Here is a 23,848-nt window from a genome sequence, read left to right as displayed (position 1 = left end):
ATTAAGACCTAACAACCTTAAATGTGTAAGTCCTAACTACAGAGCTTAAAAATTCATGTAGCAAAAACTTAGAGCCAAAAGAAGAAATAAATCAACAATAGTAATCAAAAATTTTAATACTACTCGCTCAATAATCGCTTACACATCAAAATCAATTTGTAAGCAGATACAAAATTAGTAAGGTAGGAAGACATGAACAACACACTATCATCCAACATTAACTATTTGACATTTATAAAAACACTCCACCCATGAACAGCACAACACACATTCTTTTTGATTGTTGATGCACTTAGAACATTCACTAAGACAGATCATATTTTGGGCCATAAAACAAATCTCAGCAAGTTTTTTTTTTTTTTGAGATGGAGTTTTGCATTTGTTGCCCAAGCTGAAGTGCAATGGCACGATCTCGGCTCACTGCAACCTCCGCCTCCCAGGTTCAAGCGATTCTCCTGCCTCAGCCTCCCAAGTAGCTGGGATTACAGGCGCATGCCACCACGCCTGGCTAATTTTTTGTATTTTTAGTAGAAACAGGGTTTCACTATGTCAGCCATGCTGGTCTCAGATTCCTGATCTCAGATGATCTGCCCACCTCAGCCTCCCAAAGTGCTGGGATTACAGGCGTGAGCCATCACTCCCGGCCAGTAAATTTAAGAGGACTGAAATCATACAAAATATGTACACTTGTCCCTCAGTATTTGTGGGGGATTGGTTCAGGACCCCCCACAGATAACCAAAATCCACAGATGCTCAAATTCCTTGTATAAAATGTCACAGTACTTGCCTATAACCTACACATATCTTCCTATATACTTCAAATAATCTCTAAATTACTTATAATACCTAATATAATGTAAATGCTATACAAATAACTATAGTATATTGTTTTTAAAATCTGTACTATTTTTACTGTTGTAATTTTTTTTCCTAAATATTTTCAATCTGTGGTTGCTTATCCATGGATGCAGAACTTGTGGATCTGGAGGGCTAACTGTACTCTGATGAAAGAAAAATTAAACTAGAAATAATTAAACGAAAGACAGCAGCAAAAACTGCCACATAGTTATATATTAAACTACGTACTTCTCATAACCAATGTGTCAAATAAGAAATCATACAGGAATTATTACAAAGTATTTTAAACTAAATAAAAACAAAAACATATGGAATTAAAGTTTGTAGGATACAGTTAAAATGATACTTAAAAGAATATTTTAGCATAAACGGCTTTTTAGAATAAAAGAAAAGTTATAAATCAATGATTTAGGTTTTCACACTAAGAAACTAGAAAAAATACAGTAAATTAAACACAAAGTGAATGGAAGAAAATAATTAAAATAACAGCAAAAATCACTGAAACAGCAAACAAAACAAAAAGAAAGAATATGAAAAATCATTGAAACCAAAAACTTATTCTTTAAAAAGATTAATAAAATTTATTAACCTCTAGCCAGGCTAATCAGGAAATGAAGATACAAGTGATATATCAGAAAAATAGATCTTACAGACACTAAGAGGATAAGGGAATATTATAACAATTTTATGTCAACAAATTTGACAACTTAGATGAAGTGGACAAACTCCTCAAAACACATGAACTAAGAAAGCTCACCTAAGAAGAAAAAGATAAGTAGTCCTATATCTTTTAAAGAAATTGAAATTATAATATAAAATGTCTCCACAAATAATCATTTTACAATGTATATGTATATCAAAATATCACCTTATATACCTTGAACATACCATTTTTGTCAATTATACCTCAATAAAGCTGAAAAAACAAATAATAAAGTAAAATAAAATATCCCCACAAAGAAAGCTCTAGGGCCAGATGGCTTCTACAATGACTCTACCATCCATTTAAGGAAGAAATAATAATCTAAAATAAGTCTATAAGTAACAAAAACATGGAGCCAGGCACGGTGGTGCACACCTGTAGTCCCAGCTTCTTGGAAGGTTGGGGTGGGAGGATCGCTGGATCCCAGGAGTTCAATACCAGCCTTGGACTTTTGAGAGATCTTGTCTCAAAAAAAAGAAAGAAAAGAAAAGAAGGAAAAGAAAGAAAGAATATAAATTAACATAAACAAACTATTCTAGAAAACATAAGGAACACTTCTCACCTCATTTCATGAGGCCAGCATTACCCTAATAATAAAACCAAAGACATTACAAGAAAACCAATAAGCCTCATGAACAGAGACGCACAAATCCTTGTCAAAATTTAAGAAATCAAAAACAGTAATATATAAAAATTACCAAGTGAGATTTATTCCAGGAATGACAGGTTAGCTTAATACTCAAACATAATCAATGCAATTTACCATCTTAATAGACTGAAAATAAAAAGCCACATAATCACAGAAAAGGTCTGGAAATAAAATTTGAAAAAAAACACTAAAAATCACTAAATATCAGGAAACTTCCTCAACTTGATAAAGGACACCCATGAAAACCCTACTGTTTTAACATTACACTTAATGGTAAAAGATGAATGCTTCACATTCATCAGGAACAAGGTGAGGATGTACACTTTTGCCACTTCTATTCATTACTATACCAGTAAAATAAGGCAAGTGAGTGAAATAAGCCAAGTGAAATAAGGCAAGAAAATGAAATAATAGGCACACAGCTTGATTTATAGACATTATGAAAATTCTAAGACTATACAGAAAAAAAGCAACTAGAGCTAATAAGAGAGTTTAACAAAGTAATTCAAGATCAATATACAGAAATCAACTATATCTTTAAATACTAACAAAATACTAGAAATTATATTGTTTTAAAATACCATGTATAACATAAAAATATGAAATATTTAAAAATGAAATATGTGTAAGACCTGTATACTGAGAAGTAAAAAATATTGCTGAGAAAAATTAAAGAAGACCTAAAATATAGAGACACACTGTGTTCATGAATCAAAAGATTCAACACTGTCAAAATGCAAATTCTCCCCAAATTGATCTACAGATTCAGTGCAATCCTAATGAAAATCCCAGTAGCTTTTCTTCCAAAATTGAAAAGCTGTTCATACACTTATATGCAAAATCAAAAGACCAGGAATGGCCAAAATAAATTCTGAAAAATAAAAACAAAGGTGTAGAATTTATACTATCTGCAACCACATACTTCCAAGATTTACTATAAAGCTATAGTAATTGACACAGTGTAATACTAAGGAAAGACATGTAGATGAACAGAATACAGGGTCCACAAAAAGACAAGCACACACAGCCAACTGTCTTCCATAGGTTCCAGGATAATGCAAGGGAGCAGGGGGAAATACAGTCTTTTCAATAATGATGCTGAAAATTGGGTATCTATATGCAAAAAAAATGAACCTTGACCATTATATCACCTACATATAAAATTTTAATTTGAAATGGATCATAGGCCTAAATGTAAGAGCTAAACTATAAAATTTCAAGAAGAAAACTTAGGAAAACAATCATTATGACTGAGTTAGGTAAAATTCTTAGGACACAAAAAGCATAAATTGTGAAAGTAAAAATTGAAAATTGGATTTCACCAAAATTAAACTTTTGATCTTCAAAAGACACTGTTAAGAAAATGAAAAGGAAAACCACTGATTGGAAGGAAATATTTGTAAAACATCTTTCTGATAAAACATCTGTATACTGACCATAGAAAGAACACTGTAAGACAAGCTATTTGGTTTTCTTTAAAGGACAAATATTTGAACATCTACTCTGCAAAAATATAAGATATCCAAATGGCAAAAATAAGCACAAGAAAAGCTGGTCAAGTTCATTAGTCATTAAGGAAGTGTATATTAAAATGACAATGAGATTCCACTACATACCAACTTGGATGGCTAAAATTTAAAAGACTGACAATACCAAATGATGGTGAGGAGCAACTAGAACTCTCATCAATTACTGGGAGTTTCTTATAAAGTTGAACATACACTTACCAAATGAACCAGCAATTCACTCCTAGGAGTTTATTCATGAAAAAATGAAAACATATGTCTACACAAAGACTTGTAATTGAATGTTCATAACGGTTTTATTCAAAACAATCAAAAACTGGGGAAAATACTCAAATGTCCATGAACTGGTTAATTTATCCATAACATGGGAATACCACCCAGTAATAAAACACAAAAACCTACTGACATGTGCATCAATGTGGATCAATCTCAAGAGCATTATTCTAAGAAGCCAGACACAAAAGACTACATAATCTGTGATTCCATTTATACAAAGTTCCAGATAAGTCAAAACTATAGTGACAAAAAGCAGGGGGAACGAAACAGTTGATGGGGACATAAAATTGTCTATAAAGGGAAATGACAAGTATTGGGAGTGATGGAAATGCTATCATGATTGTGGCAGTGGTTACCTGATTCAATGACTGTCAAAACTCATTAAATTGTACAGTTAAAATTGGTGAATCCTACTGCATGTAAATTATCTAAATAAAGTTGATTTTAAAATAACAAAGCACATACACACCAAAAAATATTATTTATCATATACAAGATTATTTATAAATACTAGGGGCAAAAAGATAAATAACATGTGGTTCTGCACCCATGCTCCCTTGACTGACGACGAAAACAAGACATACGTACTGATGGTCAACGTTTATCACAATAGTGTAATAAAAGAAACCTGCAGGCTTGAACGGTAGCCCACGTGAGGGACAACGAACCAAGACTGCGAGTGGGAGACAGAGAGAGTTAGGAAAGGTTTCTTGGAAGAGGTAATATCCAAGATGTGCCTTGAGTGATAATGAGCTATTCATTCATTCTTCCAAAGTGACTCAAAGGCTATAACAGATGACAGATTTAAAAATTACAGTATAGTGAGGTAAATCCAGTGACAAAATTGTGCATAGCACATTATGGGAGGACAGAGGATGAGTAATCAAACCAGCCTAAGTGGGCCCAAAGACAGCTTCCCAGAGGCAACGCCCAGAGTGGAGTCTTTCAAGCTGTGATTCATAACAAAAAATGAGCATCAGAATCCCTTGCGAAACTTCTTCTGAACAAACATGACTGATTTGAGTCCATCCTAGCCACGTGCATCAGAAAACTTCAGAACGACCAGAAATCTGAAGTTGCCCAGGTGAATCTGATGTTAAGTTTCATCATTACATAAGAAACTAGCTTATACAAAGAGCACCCACTATATCAATAATAAGAATAATAGCCAGGACTTACTGCTTTCTACATGTCAGGCACTGTTTTAACAGCTTTATACGTTTTATCTCAATTAATCCCCACAATAACCCTATGAGATAGGCACTCTTATAAACAGATCTGTGTTTTTGTTTTTTGAGATGGAGTCTCGCTCTGTCACCAGGCAGGAGTGCAGTGACACAACTTCGGCTTACTAGAAACTCTACATTCTGGGTTCAAGCAATTCTCCAGCCTCAGCGTCCCGAGTAGCTGGGATTACAGGCGTGTGCCACCACACCCAGCTAATTTTTGTATTTTTAGTAGAAACGGGGTTTCACCATGTTGGCCAGGATGGTCTCAAACTCCTGACCTCGTGATCCGCCCACCTCAGCCTCCCAAAGTGCTGGGATTACAGGCGTGAGCTACCATTCCCAGCCAAACAGATATGCATTTTAAAAAGATCTCTCAGGCCCTCATACACTTCTTGTGAGAATTTAAAATGGTGCAATCACTTTAGAGAATAATCTGAGGGTTCCTTCAAAGGCTAAACACAGAGTTACCATATAACACAACAATCCCACTCCTAGGAATATACCTAGGAGAAATGAAAACATGCATCCACACAAAAAATTGTGTAAAAAGGCTCACAGCAGCACTGTTTATAATAGCCCAAAACCTAAAACCACCCAAATGTCTATCAATTGATAAAAGTATAAACAAAATGTGGCATATCCATAGAATGGAATACTATTTGGGAATAAGAAAGAATTAAGTACTGAGACATGCTACAACATGGATGGACCTGGAAAATGCTAAATTAAAGAAGCTAGTCACAGAAGACCACATATCGTATCATCTCATTTACATGAAATGTTCAAAATAAGCAAATCTGTAGAAACAGAAAGTAGATTAATGGTTGTCCAGTGCTGAAGGGGAAAGGTAAGTGACTGCTAATGGGTATGGATGGTTTCTTTTTGAAGAGATGAAAATGTTCTAAAATTGATTGTGGTGATGATTATACAACTCCATGAATATACTAAAAACCATTGAATTGTACATGTTAAGTGGGTAAATCATGCGGTATGCAAATGGTATCTCAATAACTGTTATTATAAAACAAAGATGTCTCAGAGTGGAGGATGGGTCCAAACTTGAGTGCACAGGCTGTCATGGCCATGCAAGTACAATTATCTACTGCAGATATAGTCATATTACTTCTAATTTCAGAATACTTACAGTTTTAGGGTTATAAAAGAAACTTTATACATATTTAGGTAAGGGAACTAACACACTGTAGGATGTCAATATTCAACATATTTGTGTCCCTAGCACCACTGGCATAATTCCAACCAATTTCACAAATCAGACAAACCTGCTGCAGTAATACAGGCAGAATTTCTAGGGGTGACCTTTCTTTCTCCTCAGCTTCACACACATAAGACATGCAGATCATTACAGGCCATCAAGCAAATGCCTAACAGCAAAAACTGTGTGATCCTGTCTAGAAATGAATTCCACATACCAGACACAGGAAAGGAAAATAATTCTATAAAATAGAGTTTGGGCTTGATTTCATTTGTTTAAAAAAAAAAAAAAAAAAGAAAAGAAATTCTATACTCCCTAATTAGAAAGTTTCTGTTTCACAATATAATCATTCATTTATTCAAAAAATACTTACTGAGGCCAGGCACGGTGGCTCACACCTGTAATCCCAGCACTTTGGGGGGCCGAGGTGGGTAGATCACCTGAGGTCAGGAGTTTGAGATCAGCCTGGCCAACATGGCAAAACCCTGTCTCTACTAAAAGTACAAAAGTTAGCCTGGTATGGTGGCAGGCACCTGTAATCCCAGATACTCAGGAGGCTAAGGCAGCAAAATCGCTTGAACCCAGCAGGTGAAGGTGGTAGTCAGCTAAGATTGTACCACTGTACTCCAGCCTGGGTGACAGAGAGAGACTCCGACTCAAAAAAAAAAAAAAAAAAAAAAAAGACCTTGCTAAAAGCTGCACTCACAATGTGCCACACAATGTTCTGGGTGTTAAGGATACAAAACAATGCCCTTATTCTCATGGAGCTTAAAAAAACAAAAGAGGTAGGAGAGGTACTGATTGTGATTGACTGAATAATATCAGATAGGGATGAATGCCCAGAGCAAGGAAGGGGGATACAGTGCTGGGAAGGGTAGGAAACACAGGGTAGTAAATTTGTGCCATGTGAGCAGAGACCTGAAGGAATAAAGGCTTCAGGCATATAGAAACCAGAGGAACATAGGTCCCACATAGTTCCCAAGTTACAGAATAGCAGGGCAAACACTCTGAGGGGGCATCAATGAAGCCAGAGGAACAGAGTATGCCAGGGAAGAGCCATAAGAGATGAGCTGAGAAAGCAAGATTTGGGGGAGAGGGATAATATGATTACTCTGTGGAGAGAGGGATTAAGGGAGGAAACAAGTACAACAATTAGAAATTACTGCAATGATCCAGGCGAGATACGATGGTAACTTGGACCAGAGAGGCAAGAGAAGGGGTAGGAAGAGGTATCAGATCCTGAATATACATTCTCAAGACAGATCCCTACATAGATAGGGGCTTTCTTGAAAAACTGGACGTGGAATGTGAGAGAAGAAGACAAGATAAATAGGAATGACTCCAAGGTTTTTGGCCTGAAGAATGGAAAGGCCATTTACAGAGATGAAGAAAACAGGGTAAGAAACAGGTTTAAGGGAGAAAAATCAGTGTGGCTTTGAATATATTAGGTTTAAGGTAGCAATTACATATCCAAGTGGAGAATTTAAGTGAATACCAAGTATGAAATTCAGTAGTTGAGGCTGAAAATAATGTGTGAGTCAATAGTATAAAGATGCTACTTAAAACTTTATCTTGTGACCCGTTATATTTATTCAGTCTATTCCCTAGAGGATGAGTAGGCTGTTTCCGTTATTTTGCCATTAACAGTATTGCTGCAATAAGCATACTTAGAAACATTTCCTTATGCTATATATTAACATTTCTATTTGCATAAGCTTCCTAAAAATGGAACTGTACATTCAAAAGGTATGAACATTTTATATTTTACTAAAAACAGCCAGTTGATTGTATTACAACAAGATTGTAGCAGCTCACACCTGCTCAATCAGCACAACCCATTTTCCTACATGAGTGATCACTAGGTATTATTCTTTTAAAAATTTCTTGCCAATCAAATGGATGATGAAAAAGTGGTATCTCATTTTAATTCCCATTTCCCTGAACATATTTGCATAAATTCATTGGCCATTTGCAAGCACTCCTTTGTAAAATGTCCATTTTATTACAGGATTGCTTATCTTTTTCTTATCAAATTAAAGGCACTCTAGCATATTAGAAATAGGAAATCTTTGTCTGGCAATATGTGGCAGTTATTTCTCCCAGTCTATCACTCACCTTTTGGCTTCGTTATGGGATGCCTTATGCCACAGGAAGTTTTAAATTTTCACGCAAACTTGCCAATCATTTCTTTTATGGCTCAGGACCACCTGTCTCACACTGAGACCCTCATGGTTGTAAACACATTCCTCTAATTTTTTTTTCCTATTATTTTGATAGTTTTATTTTTTACATTCATGTCTTTCATACATCTGGAATTTACTTTAGAATATGGAGAGAGGCAGTTAGTCTAGTTCTGTATGCCAGGTGAACAGCCACTTATACCAACACCATTTATTAAGTAAACCATCATTTCCCACTGAAATGCCCTGTTATCATATGCCTGACTGACCTGGGCAGCCATGCAGGCTTGACCAGAAATAAATTCTGCATAAAAGCCTGACTAAAAATAAGTCAAAGTGCCCTAGTACTTTATATAAATATGCAAATTACACACAGCAGTGACATATAAAATTCAGAGTCAAGAATGCTCTAAGGGAAGGAAAACAACAGAAAATGTGAAAAGAATTCAAGACATGGTTCCTTCTTGGCCTGTGGCTCTACCTCGCCAGGATGACCAGCCACAGGAAGGAACACAGAGCAAACAAACTAAAAACAGAAAAGGAGGAATAAATTCTGATGTCTCTGGCTCCCTCCGGTCTTTCCTATCACACAATTTTATGGGTTAATTCCATCCACAGGCACTACAGCTCTGGCTGGACACACAAGGTCAGTCTACGAAGGTCTCCAGACACCTCTGTTCGGCTGGAACAGGTGTGACCTGCCAAAGCTGATGGTTCATTTAAACTAAACAAACTCAAAAACAGTGTTAGTTGTTTTCTGACCCAAAATATTTAAATCAAGGCAGTTAAATGGTAATTCATAAAGTAGTTTAACAAAAGGGTGGCAGTAAGGAGATGAAACAAGACTTTGTTTCGTTTTTCTTGAGTTCACAAAATGCTGAGGAAAAGGAATTCTGTGGGTACAGAGGTCCTGCCCAACCTTAGGTGGAATGTACTGGTACCTTCCCTCCACTCAACCTATGTCCAGTGACTTGGGGTAAGAGATCCCTCTTTCTTCACCAGGCACTGACCCACCCCTTCCCACTCCTACTCACATTTTATCAGTTCAGAAATACAAAAACCAGCTATTTACAAATCCTAGACCAAAGATGAGTCCACTCTATATGAAAGAATAGCACAGGCTTTATGACAAGTTAGAAGGATAAAGAAGGAAGGAGAAAGGCAGCTAGTCAATCTGAACTATACCCTTTGCGATCAGTGGAAAGCCTCTAATAGCCAGAATGACTATATGCCCATTCACCACTAATATCTCTACAGTGCAAATACTAAAGGCATTCCCCAGTGCTTTTCTACTTTAAAAACTACCCTTAGGGAGTCACGAAGAACAGAAAGATGAATAAAACACAGACTGCACTCATAAAGACATTGCAATAAACTTCCAGTTTCTCATTCATGGCTAACCTGGTTTAATGTATCCCTATTATATAGCACCTCAAAGAAAATAAAAACATTCCATAATTAGTTCAGCCTTCCTTCCTCATCTGAAGGGAAAGGAGAATGTAACTTGTCCTTCCTGGTGAGCTCAGCACAACTGTTACCTCCATTTTCCTATCATTCCTTTCTCTCCAGCTTTTTCTCAACATCCTTGCTTCCAGCTGGTCCTGGAAGAGACCCAGCATCCACTGCCCGCCTGCTGCCTCCACTTCCTTGAGGGAAACCAGGGGACTTGCTGCCTAAGGGCATAATGGTCCTCACTTTGCTGTGCTCCCTATTTTTTTTTTTTTTCCGATGGAGTCTCACTCTGTCGCCTAGGCTGGAGTGCAGTGGTGCGACCTTGGCTCACTGCAAGCTCTGCCTCCCAGGTTCACTTCACTCTCCTGCCTCAGCCTCCCGAGTAGCTTGGATTACAGGTGCCTGCCACCACACCCAGCTAATTTTTTGTATCTTTAGCACAGACAGGGTTTCACCGTGTTAGCCAGGATGGTCTCAATCTCTTGACCTGGTGATCCGCCCACCTCAGCCTCTCAAAGTGTTGGGCTTACAGGCGTGAGCCACCGTGCCCAGCCTCCCTATTTTGACTTTGTACCCAAACAGCCTCTGTGTATATGCAGAATATAGAACTTGCTGTCTCAATCAGTACAATCTATTAAATTTCAACATGATCAGCACAGTTCATATAGCATGAGGCCAATTCCAAACCAATAAATGAAAGACTCCTTTAATGTGATAAACCGATTAATCATAAATCTATTTGAAGTGGAAAATGTTGGGGGCTTTTTTGTTTTTTGTTGTTTGTTTGTTTTTGTTGTTGTTAAGGGCTCTCTGCAAGCTCTTATTAGTATGACTTTGAAAAGAAGAAAATGAGATAGAGCCTTATAACCCTCTTTCTAGCAATATGAACAACTCCCAAAAAGAGTCAACAGGCTGAGATGCTGTTGTGACTTGTCCTCAGGGAAAGTCCTCAATTTTTTTTTTTGGAGACAGGGTCTCACTACATTGCACAGGCTGGCCTCAAACTCCTGGGATGCTGGGCCTATAGGCATTTCAATAGTGAAGAGTATTAAAGGAGAAAAATATGAGAGAAAATAACACTTTCAACATAACAGGCCAATTCTGGCACCCAAAAAAACATGGCATAGTGTCAAGGCTGACCTTGGCTGGTAAAGCACTTGGGGAATATATGCAGGCTTTAAATGAGGCCTGGAAAAATCTTACACCCACACCAGTGGGCCAGAGATTTGGCAGGAAGAATAAGTCTCTACATCACTACAAAATTCCACTCCAGAACAGAAAGATAGGAAACACATGGGGCAACTGTGCTACTGACTTAGCCTTAGAAATACCTCTTCTCATGTGAGATGAGAAATTTTACTCATTGTTCATGACACAGCTTAGCACTCTGTTGTTATTTGAAACTGAAAGCATAGGGACTGATACAGTACCACTAAAAAAAACAAAAACAAAAACAAAAACAAAAAAAAACAGAGATCATGATGTAGGTTTAGACTCCAGAATGATCTCTTCTTAGGCAACTGAGGGATGCAGAAGGGAAAACCACTTGCATTCTTTCAGGCCATTTCTATCTCCGTCCAAAGATTCACTCCCATCACAGCTAACTGGAAGTCTGAAGTAACTGCCCAAAGATTTCAGCTGGGCTAGGGGCCAGTGGATTACACTCTATTTACTAAGCCTATGGCAAGATTACACTACCCAGCTAACTGTGCCAAACCACTACAAGACTTTCAGGAGCACCATAAAGTAGTCCCTGTTGTACCACAGTGTCCACAGTGACCTAATTTGATTCCCTTATCCTTGCCATTTTGGATGAGAATGCTGGAAGTAACGGTAACAACTGCATAGAGAGAAGATGCATGTATGCATGTCCATATGTATATAATCAGTTTTACAGTGTACCCAACATATGAAGGTACTTTTCATGGGAACAATAAAGAACTGCAAAAATTGAAAATAAAGAAAATAGACTTATCCTTTAAAATTTAAAATAAAAATGAACATAATATAAAACTTTCCCTTAACAACCCTAACTTATAACATCTGCCTCAGCTGAATGTCCATATCATTCATCAGATCCTGTAGTATTAAGGGAATCTATAAAAGTGATCAACACAATTTACAGATGTATAGATGTATATGTTTGTATACATCTATAAACTGTATGTATTTGTAATGAATTTATTAATTTGTTAATATGCTGGAATAGCAGGATCAAAACAATTGCAATGAAAAGTGTTAACACAAATAACTACTACTGCTACTACAAATAATGATAATAGCTAGTGCCTGCTTCGGCAGCATATACACTAAAATTGGAATGAAATAGAGATAAGCAATTATTTTTTCAAATTAAAAATAAAAATAAATGATAATAGCTAGTCCTAACTGAGTGTTTACTATAAGTCAGGCATTCTTCCAAGTTTCTGATATGCAATGCATTAAATCTTCACAACCCTAATAGGTAGATATTATTATCCACATTTACAACTAAGGAAACTGAGACATGTAGAGTTTAAGCAACTTTCTCTAAGTCACACAGCTAGTTCACGCTCTTATTCATTATACTGCCTCCATAATTAGCTAACACTCTAAATTAAAATTATTCACAATCATGATTTCAGTTGTTCTAAGTCAATTAAAAATTATAATAGAAATTTCAATGCACATTTTAATAATGAGTAAAAAAATGACTGCAAGTCTACAAGGAAATGAGACTATATATCTGTTAGAGGGTTATCAAAGATTTCAACATTACATGCTATCAAATGGCATTCACTCAAAAAGACTTACAAAGAATTCCAGTAGCCCTTGAAGAGATATAAAATATCAGCTGACCAGATATACCCCATTCAGGCTGATAAACTACAACATTCTACCTACCCTAGATCTATAAAGATCATAGATCACCAAGCTAGATGAAATCATCAAAACTGCCAAACTAAAAAATTGCTATTGTAACACAAAAATTCAGAATTAAAGGATGGATTTACTAAAAATCGCTGAACATCCCTAGAACCCTGAAACCATCTCCAAAGCTGCCCCTTCTCCGAAATGTTACAATTCACTCCTCCAACAAGCTCACAAACTTAAGATAAATGTGAACCTTATAATGTGTGTAGGTATAGAATATGACATTTGTTAGAATTCAGAATTCAGTACTGTTGGTGGTCTATCTCTCCACTGCAGGACAACACGTATTTTGACACACATAGGACCTGTATCACCTGCTTGACACCTGCTGAACTGCATGATATAACCTTTTTGGGTATATCTTATACTCTCACCTAGTCTACAAATGCCCAAAGGGTGGGATCTGCATTAATTTGTTGTGTTCTAAGAGTATCTGAAACAAATGAGGAATCTAGAAGTTTAGTCACTCAGTAAATATCTGCTGAATCAGTGACTGAATAAGAAGTAAATAATTCAAGAAAATGAAAAAATAAAGAGGCAAACAGCAAGACAAAATACATCAACCTGAAATATGAATTATCATGTGTGCTTTTTATTTGGTGCTCAAAAGAACTTAAAAAGGTAGCTGACAAATAGTAGTCTAATGATTTTCAAGATAAAAAGGGAGTTGCTTCTTAGTACCTTTTACCAAAGTACCTTGATCATATTCGTATTTCAACAGTAAATTAAGGAATACAAGCTTCTGGGTGGGTACGTTTATATAATTTTTGTTTCTTTAATAAAAGTACTGAATGGAAATTAAATGTAAACAAGTTTGACAATAAAATCTTATCAGCCATTCTCAATCAGCCTGAGGTTACAAAAATGTCTGTGAACAAAATTCTAGGATTATTAAACCCAAACTGTCAGTACTCAAGCAAGACTCAAACTCAACTCCCTTTTCTTTTCTCCTTTACATATACCTTGGATAATAATACTGACCTACTTTACAGGGCTATCATGAGGATTAATCAGCTTAAAAATGCTAAGCACATCAGAGATAAAGAGAGCTTATATACGTATCGTTAACCACTTTTATAATTAACAAATTAAGATTCTTGTTTCATAAAGCAAACCATTTTGTTACTTACTTAAAAGTAATACTGCAGGTTTTTAAAAGTCACAGATAACTCACACTAATGAGTATGCTCATTAATAAGTATACATTTTCTAAAACACTCAAGTAGCTTTATAGAATGTAGGCTGAGTATCACAGATAGAAAAAAAACTCCGATTAATTATCCCAGAATAAAATTATTAAATGACAGTTTCTCCTGATCCTCAGACCTTTGAACTAGAAAGTCATCTACCCAGCTATCAGAGGCAAGACGTCCTACTAGTTTTGATTATAACCATTATCACCAAAATCAGAAAGGGGTGCACAGCCTCCTGAACCACCTGCCATTCCTAATAAGGAATAGATGGGGCCCTAACAAGGGCTATGTTGAGATCTGAACACTTCCTATGGCACATTCTGCCTTTTATATCAGTTATGCCCATAGAAACATGCACTTCAATAACAGGAAGTCATTACAGGGTCCCTTCCACTTCCTTTCAGTTCAGCTGGTTTGCTTTTCAGCAAGAGCTGATTAACATGACAGAGTTATTGCGCCCTTCAGATGCCCGAGAGCAACCTGAGAAGTTGGTTGAAAGCCTTACTTCTACCACGGTTAGAAGCAACCACAGTTTGGGAATTGAAGCCTTTGGACTTTCTGCTTTATAAACCTCATTTATCAAACAGCAGGAGAGCTGTTACATATGGTGATAGGCATTATGGAAATGCTTAGACTGAATACAAAATGCGAATGTGAATTGGATTAAATTACCTGCAAGAGGGAAACCAACTCAGGAGGAAGTAAAAGGAACCAATCATAGAGATGAATCAAATAGAGGTGCACAGAAATGTTAGAGCTTGCTTATAAATTGTTACCCTTGGGCTTATAAATTGTTACCCTTGGGCTTATAAATAAGATTTCCTGGTATGTCTACAGAGAATTGTACAATTTAGCAGAGTCAAATTAGATTACACTAAATAACTGCCCCTACCACGGTTCTTGTCTATTCAAGATAGGGAAAGAGATTAGAAGACACTTATGTAAGTTCAGATATCCCTAATAACACAGAGATTAGCCTACCCTAAAATCCCAATATTAGAAATCAGAGTATGTGTTAGGAAAGGGGAACCATTCATTTAGCTGAAGAGTACTGTTTACAATGTGGCTGGGTAGGAGTATCAGAGGCATGGTAAATTAAGGTATTTATTGAATTTTTTTCTATGGACAACCAGTCTCTGGTTTAATAAAAGAGCTCAAGATTTACTTAATGTCCACTTAGTCACTTTGCTTGTAAAAAATAACATTCAGGGGGGAAAAAAGCTCATGTTTTGTTTGCTTGCTTTATTCAAAAAAAAAAAAAAAAAAAAAAAGTGGGGGAAGGCACACAAGACTTCCTAAAATGCCAGCTCTGTAACTTTGTCTTAGAAAATTATAAATAAATTCACGGACAAAAACCGTAAGGAAATTAGTAATAACCCTATGATGCCTCCAATCACAAAAATTCTGCCTGCTTTGTGGGGGAAGGATGAGTTATATGTCAGAATAAAGGTGAGAATGAAGGAGAGAAAAGTCATGTGAGAGAGGGATGTGCAAAAGACTTATAATCCAATACTTTTTTTTTAAGTTGGACATTGAGTTTAGATGGGGCTTAATAAACTGCATCTGAAAAATGCTTCTGAGAATCACAGGCCTCTTTGCCCTTGGCCAAATCACAAATGAGTCATGGACACACCTAAGCTAGAACGCTGTGTGCTGCCTGACACACTGGGAAAATATCTGGGGCCTGAATAACCAGGAGTTTCAGAATTTGATGTGTCTTTGAAATGGCTCCTTCTTACCACATACACACACACACACACACAGTTGGTCACATAAGGGTATTACTAATGTGAGAAGTAGAGAAATGAGAGTACAAATAAACCACAGTAGTCTCAGGGTCAGCAACAGCAATAGTTAACTGTTACATATTCTCAAGAAGGAAAAAAAGGATCTCCAAACCCTTAGAATCACTGAGAAGTGCTTTATATCACTGCTCTGGCATATCTACAGAATGCATCCCCCAAAAAATGAACTGATGTGCCTTGCAGCTGAACCACTTAGAGACAGAGCGTATAATATGGCATACGATGACTAGCAGGACACAATCAAGGCATGCATTAGAAGACTTGTCCAGGTGCATCTCCTACACCACTCCCTTCTTTCAACTTTCCTTCCCCTTGGCAAGGTCAGAATATGTGGCTCCCAGGGTTGTCTGCATTTTAACAGGGAACAAAGTTTCAAGGCAATAAAATAAATCCTCCTCCAGACTAGTGCTAGATGACCACATCCATGCTGGTGGACGCCCTGCTAGGACTAGAAATATTAACAAGTCCAGTCAGCAGAGTAAGTGTTGATGGACTGGCATTACTCCATTCAGTCAGTACTGCAAAGCAAGAAAAAGAAACTTAAGTTTGCCACTTGGGTTCAAAACTCTGTAAGCCCCTTGGAGGTAGGCCACCATGGAATTAACTCCTTCAACTCACTTCTTCACACGTTCAAAGCCTTAGAGGGAACAGTCATACACTCACTTTTCAAAATCCTTCATATTTCAAAGTCAACTGATCTGGGCAACTTGATCTGGGCCAAGTTGAAATCACAGACCTGCCCAGAGCCCCCCTAAAAAATTATCTTTTAAGGAAGGGGCCTTCCATCATGCTCCCTCCCCAAATACCACAGAAGCTGCTTGGGGGTAGCATTCCTGTGGGCCAAGACCAACAGATACCTCTAACAAAGTAAGCCTGCCACGGACTTCCCTTCCATGTCTAGCAGCTCTCCAGGTCACGGTTCTCAATAAGCAAACACAGAAAACAAGTTCATTCTCTTCTTCCCACTCATTAAAAACCAACCCAAATCGTATCCGTATTTAGAACACACCTACCAATGAAAAAGTTAAATGAAGAGAGGGAGGCACCCACCCACATAATCTTTCCATTCAAAGAGGCACTATTCCAAGCTGCTATGGAGTTTATAATTAACAGACAAGCTTAACCAACAACAGAAATTTCTGGAATCTCTTGTAATTTACACTAGAGTCTGCCTTATTCCAAATTTAGATCACAAGCATGGGCTGGATCCTGAGGCTGAATCCCAAAGCCTTCTTGGCACACCTCTAGCTTGGGTTTCTTGCAGTCACTCAGCCCTGCTGGGGAGGGCGTCTGCAGGATGACTGAGGGCCAGCTGACCCAGTATGCAGACAGACGCAGAGCAGCTGCTTTGCCAGAGCTCACTCACATCCAGAGGCCCAGCAACACCTACCATTAGCTCCCTGGAGCTGCATCAGGAGGCTGTGCTGGAGAAATGTCTGGTTACACTCAGATGTATTCATTATGATGCCTTCTACAGATTTTTGCTATCACTGTTCTGTGAGGTTTTTGCTTCCTTTCCCACCTGCTACCCCAGGGTGAACCCTCTCACCCAGGTTCCAAGACCAAGGTGTGCAGTGAGGCATATCTGAGCACCTGACTGCAGTGAGGTTGCCTGATAGAAGACCAAGCCACAGAGAAGACAGATAAAGAGGGTGGAAAGAGGGTGGCCATCACCGACTACTGTCAGGGGCATATGAACCAGAGCAACTCCATCTTAAACAGGAGCTGGGTAAAACGAGGCTGAAACCTACTAGGCTGTATTCTCAGATGGGTAAGGCATTCTTTTTTTTTTTTTTTTTTTGAGATGGAATTTCGCTCTGTCCCCCAGGACAGAGTACAGTGGTGTGACCTCAGCTCACTGCAACCTCTGCCTCCCAGGTTCAAGCGATTCTCCTCCCTCAGCCTCCTGAGTAACTGGGATTACAGGCACGCGCCACTATGCCCAGCTAATTTTTGTATTTTCAGTAGAGATGGGTTTCACCATGTTGGTCAGGCTGGTCTCAGACTCCTGACCTCGTGATCCACCCGGCTTGGCCTCCCGAAGTGTGGGGATTACAGGTGTGAGCCACTGCATCTGGCCCAGGTAAGGCATTCCAAGTCACAGGACGAGATAGGAGGTCAGCACAAAATACAGGTCACAAAGACCTCCTGATAAAACAGGTTACAGTAGAGGAGCCGGCCAAAAACCCCACTAAAACCAAAATGGCCACAAGAGTGAGCTCTGGTTGTCCTCATTGCTACACTCCCACCAGCGCACAACAGTTTACAAATGCCATGGCAACATCAGGAAGTTACCCTATATGGTCTAAAAAGGGGAAGCACGAATAATCCACACCTTGTTTAGCATATCATCAAGAAATAACCATAAAAATGTGCAATCAGCAGCCCTCAGGGCTCTGTCTGTGGAGTAGCCACTCTTTTATTTCTTTACTTTCTTAATAAACTTGCTTTCATTTTGCACTGCGGATTCGCCCTGAATTCTTTCTTGAGAGATCCAAGAACCCTCTTTTGGGGTGTGGATCAGAACCTCTTTCCTGTAACATATTTCTGTCTGTAGCACTCCTAGCAGTTGTGTTGTGTCTTCTTTATCATATGAATCCACTTCATCAAGAACTATCAGATTAGAACAGGAAGTCTACTCCTTTTACAGGAAAGGGAACTGTGACTCAGAAATAGGAAGAAACTTGCCCAGGGCCACACAACTATTTCCTGTTAGATAAAAAAACTAGATCCCAGTTCTCAAACTCCCAGCTTAGGTTTCTCTCCCTGTACCTCCAGAGACAGTATCAGCCTTCACACGGGATGGTAAAACTGCACGGTAGCATAATTTCTGAGGCATGACATAAAACTGCCAGACACTACATTCAATATTTACACAGATTACTCTACCTATGAAAGAGTATTTTAATCCCCATTTTTACTTATTTATTTATTTTGGGGTTTTTTGTTATTGTTGCTTTTTGTTTTATTTTGAGACAGAGTCTTGCTCTGTTGCCCAGGCTGGAGTGCAATTATGCAATCACAGCTCACCACAGTTTCAGTCTCCATGGCTCAAGCGACCTTCCAACCTGAACCTCCCAAGTAGCAGGAACAACAGGTACATACCACCATGCCCAGTTAATTTTTTTTTTTTTTTCATATCTCTATGTTGCCCAGACTGGTCCCCAACTCCTTGGCAAGCAATCCTCTGGCCTTGGCCTCCTAAAGTGATGGGATTACAGGTGCGTGCCACCACGCCCAGACTATAATCCCCATTTTAGATTACAGATGTAATGCCTCCATTAGTTTTATCTGATTTCAAACTTCACCATAATCTTGCTGTCTCTATGGGAGGACTAGAAAGATCTCTTCCCAGTTCCCAAAATACTCCCTTCAAAGGCTGGCTAGGGTGGTACAAGTCCTTCAAAGATCACTGGAGTGAAGTTCCTAAACCCTGGCTGAATGTAGACATTCCCATAGGAAAGAGCATACTGTTGGCCCGTGACCTGCCATTAATCCCTCCGAATGCATTACTTGTTAGATGCTGGCTCTAGCCTAGGAAACAGAGGACACATTTAGAAGCTTAATGTGAGATACCAGTGAGTTTTAACAGGAGGAAAAGAAAGAAGACTTGGTTTTTAATCTGTGCCAGTATGAAGACCATTTGTAAAAGTCAAGCTTCTTCCTGCCCCCTCCATGGTATTTGTATATGATACCTCTGTATTCTATTAATTGGTAAAATACATACATAGGATTTACTAATTTCTGAATTAGAGGCATTTTCAACTGAATTTTCATTTTAGTAAACAACAGAATCATTTGAAAACCTGTAGTATTGAGTGCACTGTACATGGAAGGGTGTTCGTCTGTAGATGACTCTACAAACCCCTTCCTTGAAATCCCAAGATTTCAGGGTCCACAGGTTAAGAAACCCCTGGCTAGAACATGGGACACTGCCCCCAGATGAGCAGGCCTGGTGCATGTCTCATAGCAGGCTTCCTGAAGGAACCTGGTGGCAAAGAATGAGGAAGTGGAAGCCCATCAACCACACTTCACATCCTTCACAATTGTGCCTAAGCCCCACAGCCCTCTTTCCAATGGGTAACATAAAAATTAACGATTATAAATTTACACTGACATTTGGGCAGGGAAACTATGAACACTGTCACTTACTATAGAAGGGAATAATAAATGTGAGAGAAGAGGAAGACAGTGTCACAGAAAAAATTCAATTCATATTGATGCCAAATAAAAGGGTAAAATCATCTCAAAAAAATTGCAAGGTTATTCTTTAATGAAGCTTCAGTGTCTGGAATGATCTGTATTGAATGAAAAGGACAGCAGGTAACAGAAAAAGGAGCAAACACCTATGCTAGTGTGACAAATATGTGGTCACAATTTAAGACCCTACCTTAAAATTTCTCACCAAAAGAAGACTCATTTACACATCATCACTACTAAGAGGATCTTATAAATCCATGATACACATATACTGAAAGTCATACTTAGATTCTTTAAAAGTAAAAATAGGGCCAGGAATGGTGGCTCACACCTGTAATCCCACCACTTTGGGAGGCCAAGGCAGGCAGATTGCTTGAGCTCAAGAGTTTGAGACCAGCCTGGACAACATGGCAAAACTCCATCTCTACTAAAACAAAAATTTAAAAATTAGCAGGTGTGTTGGCATATGCCTGTAGTTCTAGCTAATCAGGAGACTAAGAATGGGAGGATATCTGCAGCCCAGGAGGCGGAGGTTGCAGTGACTCAAGATGGTACCACTGCACTCCAGCCTGATTCTGTCTCAAAAAAAAATGTAAAAATAGAAGGAAAAAAATAAAATCAACAAACTTAAAATATGTGCAGCACTTGTTACAAATCAATTAAAAGCACTGAAATTTAAGGAAATGAATTAGCCCCCTACCTTTCCAGCTTATCTTCTATTACCCGTTCTTACCAGTCTCACCACACTACTCAACATGCCCTGAACAAGTATTGCACCTTTATATCCACATCACTGGGTATCAGGTGTGCAATAACCTGAGTGATGCTGCCACATTCATTCATATACCCAAGTGCACATTCATGCACACACACACAAACACAACAAAGTTCTACTCAACGCCCAAAAGCAGAACCAATCTCCCCTCCCCTACACCTCTGGTGTATTCTTCAACTTACATAACACAGACTTGCATGACAGCATTTGCCATGGGGATCGCTGCCGCCACATCATCACCATATCTCATTCATCCCTCCACTCATAACACCAATCACATTGCTTAGCACAAAACATATAATAAAAGCATGTTGCAGAAACAAAGGAATGAATATAGGTAATCAGGAAGTAAAGCTTCTGATAGTGATTGTGTGAGGATTACCTGATCAAAAACTGTCATAATTCTCAGCATTAAATTACTGGGGGACATGGTTTGGCTGTGTCCCCAGCCAAATCTCATCTTGAATTCCCACGTGTTACAGGAGGGACCCAGTGGGAGGTAAGTGAATCATGGGGGCAGGTCTTTCCTGTGCTGTTCTCATGATAGTGAATGAGTCTCATGAGATCCGACGGTTTTAAAAATGGGAGTCTCCCAGCACAAGCACTCTTCTCTTGTCTGCTGCCATGTGAAATGTGCCTTTCACCTTCTGCCATGATTGTGAGGCCTCCCCAGCCACATGGAACTGTAAATCCAATAAACCTCTTTCTTTTGTAAACTGCCCAGTCTTGGGTTTGTCTTATCAGTGTGTGAAAACCAACTAATACAATGGGCAAAACCTATTTTATTCTAACCCTGAACTAACTAGTCATCCTCCCCTCCCCAGGTAACTGACATTACATAAGTTCTCTAATAAGATGCAAAATAAAGTCTTGTGGTGGCGCATGCCTGTAATCCCTGCTAGTTAGGTGGCTGAGGCATGAAAATCACCTGAACCTGGGAGGTGGAGGTTGCAGTGAGCCAAGATCTCGCCACTGCACTCAACCCTAGGTGACAGAGCAAGACCCTAGCTCAAAAAAAAAAAAAAAAGAAAAGTCTGTTTTTCCATCAAAAGGCTTGAATTAGACACAGGGGTTCCAAATAGGAGGGAATCCCTGCACCGTTCAAAAGAGGTTCCCTGAAAACTGAACACTTGGTGGAGAAAGCTCCAACCAGGCCCTCTGCCATTGTGTCCTCCAACTTTCCATTCTCACCAATAATCAAGACAGACAAGGTGCACTCACCTGGCTTGTTTCCTTCCCTCTCATGGCCCAGCTGCCCCTTGGTGTTCAAACCACATGTGTAAACTTCCCCATCTTCCAGCAGGAACACAGAGTGGTTTCCCCCACAGGCCACCTCCTTGACACTTCTGTCAGATATGAACCCACACACCTGGGGCTCAGCCACAATTCCCTGCAGGTTGGTGCTGATACCAGGTTGGCCCAGAGACCAATATCCCCAACATAACATTGTTCTTATCTTTCAGGGAATCATGTAGCCTAGGAGAGAGTTAAAAAAAAAAAATTATTTTTAATTAAAAAGAAATAGGTCATAGAAAATCAAGTAATGAATGTAACCAATTTAAAAAATAACTCTCCCCTTAATATTCTTCAGATATCTTACATCTCAAAATAAAACATATTAATACTGTTGAAAGCAGTTATGTTAAAATGATGCTACTTTATATTTTAATAAGAGTTTAAAAAACAGTTTAAATAAATTGTGTTTGTTTAAATGAACGAGTGAACAGACAGAATATGGTTTTCAGATCACTGCTAAAGAATTCTGAGTACAGGAGATGAGCTGAAACAATCTTGGCAAACCATTAAGTTAGTAACAGTTTTGAAAACACTCTCAAGACTTCACCTTATCCTTTCTCAATGCATCATTCCTTTGACTTTTCTGCTTATTTTAATGTTTTAAAAAATTTTGAACCAATTAACTCCTTTACGTACCCTAATATTAGATTGGTTAGTAGGATTTCACCACCTGAAGTGAAGATGAAAAATGGAAAAAAAAAAAAATGTTATCTTTTCTGCCATTCCCTTTTACCCTTGGTTCCAGATCTGAGTCAAGCCTCACTTCCTACCTGAGAGACTCTGGGATTGTTAGTGACAGTCAGCCTGTATCCCTCTGACATGTCTACCATACTGCCTAACTGGTAGCTTTCTCTTTATATCTTTATAACTTAACTCCCCAAAAAAGATTTTAATCTCCTTCAACAGAGACCATAGTATAATACAGACCTCTTCTATTTAGCAGGTAATCAACTTTTGCCTGATTACTGACACTAGCCTAAAGTTTCATTACCTTTTAACAATTAATGTTTCCCTTTCATACAAACAAACAAACAAAAATCTCATCTCTTGCTACCAATTCACACCACAAGGATGGCCAGGTAACAATAAGTGTTGGCAATAATGTGGGGCTGTTATAACCATCCTACACTGGCTTGTAAAAATGTCTGGCAGTTCCTGAAAAGAATAAACATAAAGATACCATATGATCCAGCAGTTTCACTCCTAGTTATAAACCCAAGAGAACTGCAAGACTACGTCCACACAAAAACTTATAAAGGAATGTCCACAACAGCATTATACACAATATCAAAAGGAAATAACCAAAATGTTCATCAACTGATGAATGGTTAAATAAAACATGGTATATCTATACAATGGGATATTATTTGGCTGCAATATGGATGAACAGTGAATATATTATGCTAAGAAAAAGAAGCAAGTCACAAAAGTCCACAAATTATAAGATTCTGTTTACATGAAATGTATAGAACAGGCAATAGAAAATAGACTAGAAAATAGACTAGTGTCTGCCTAGGACTGGAGGGAAAGAGGAGAATTGAGAGTGACTGTACCTGTCCTTTTGGAAGGTGGCAAAATGT

At 38.3% G+C, this 23,848-nt stretch overlaps 1 protein-coding gene across 2 annotated transcripts in view; it reads right to left on the bottom strand.

The window, feature by feature from the left end:
- HERC3 (HECT and RLD domain containing E3 ubiquitin protein ligase 3) overlaps nucleotides 1-23,848 on the bottom strand; it is a 123,577-nt gene that overhangs the window by 88,385 nt on the left and 11,344 nt on the right. For both annotated transcript variants that reach the window (XM_007999237.3, XM_007999232.3), the window contains exon 3: nucleotides 22,194-22,448. In XM_007999237.3, the coding sequence (XP_007997428.1) occupies nucleotides 22,194-22,419 (226 nt within the window). In that variant the 5' untranslated portion in view covers nucleotides 22,420-22,448. The remainder of the gene's footprint in view (nucleotides 1-22,193; nucleotides 22,449-23,848) is intronic.

This window comes from Chlorocebus sabaeus, chromosome 7, assembly GCF_047675955.1.
Source record: "Chlorocebus sabaeus isolate Y175 chromosome 7, mChlSab1.0.hap1, whole genome shotgun sequence".
In the NCBI taxonomy this organism is placed as follows: Eukaryota; Metazoa; Chordata; class Mammalia; order Primates; family Cercopithecidae; genus Chlorocebus; species Chlorocebus sabaeus.
This window is presented reverse-complemented; position numbering and strand designations above follow the sequence as displayed.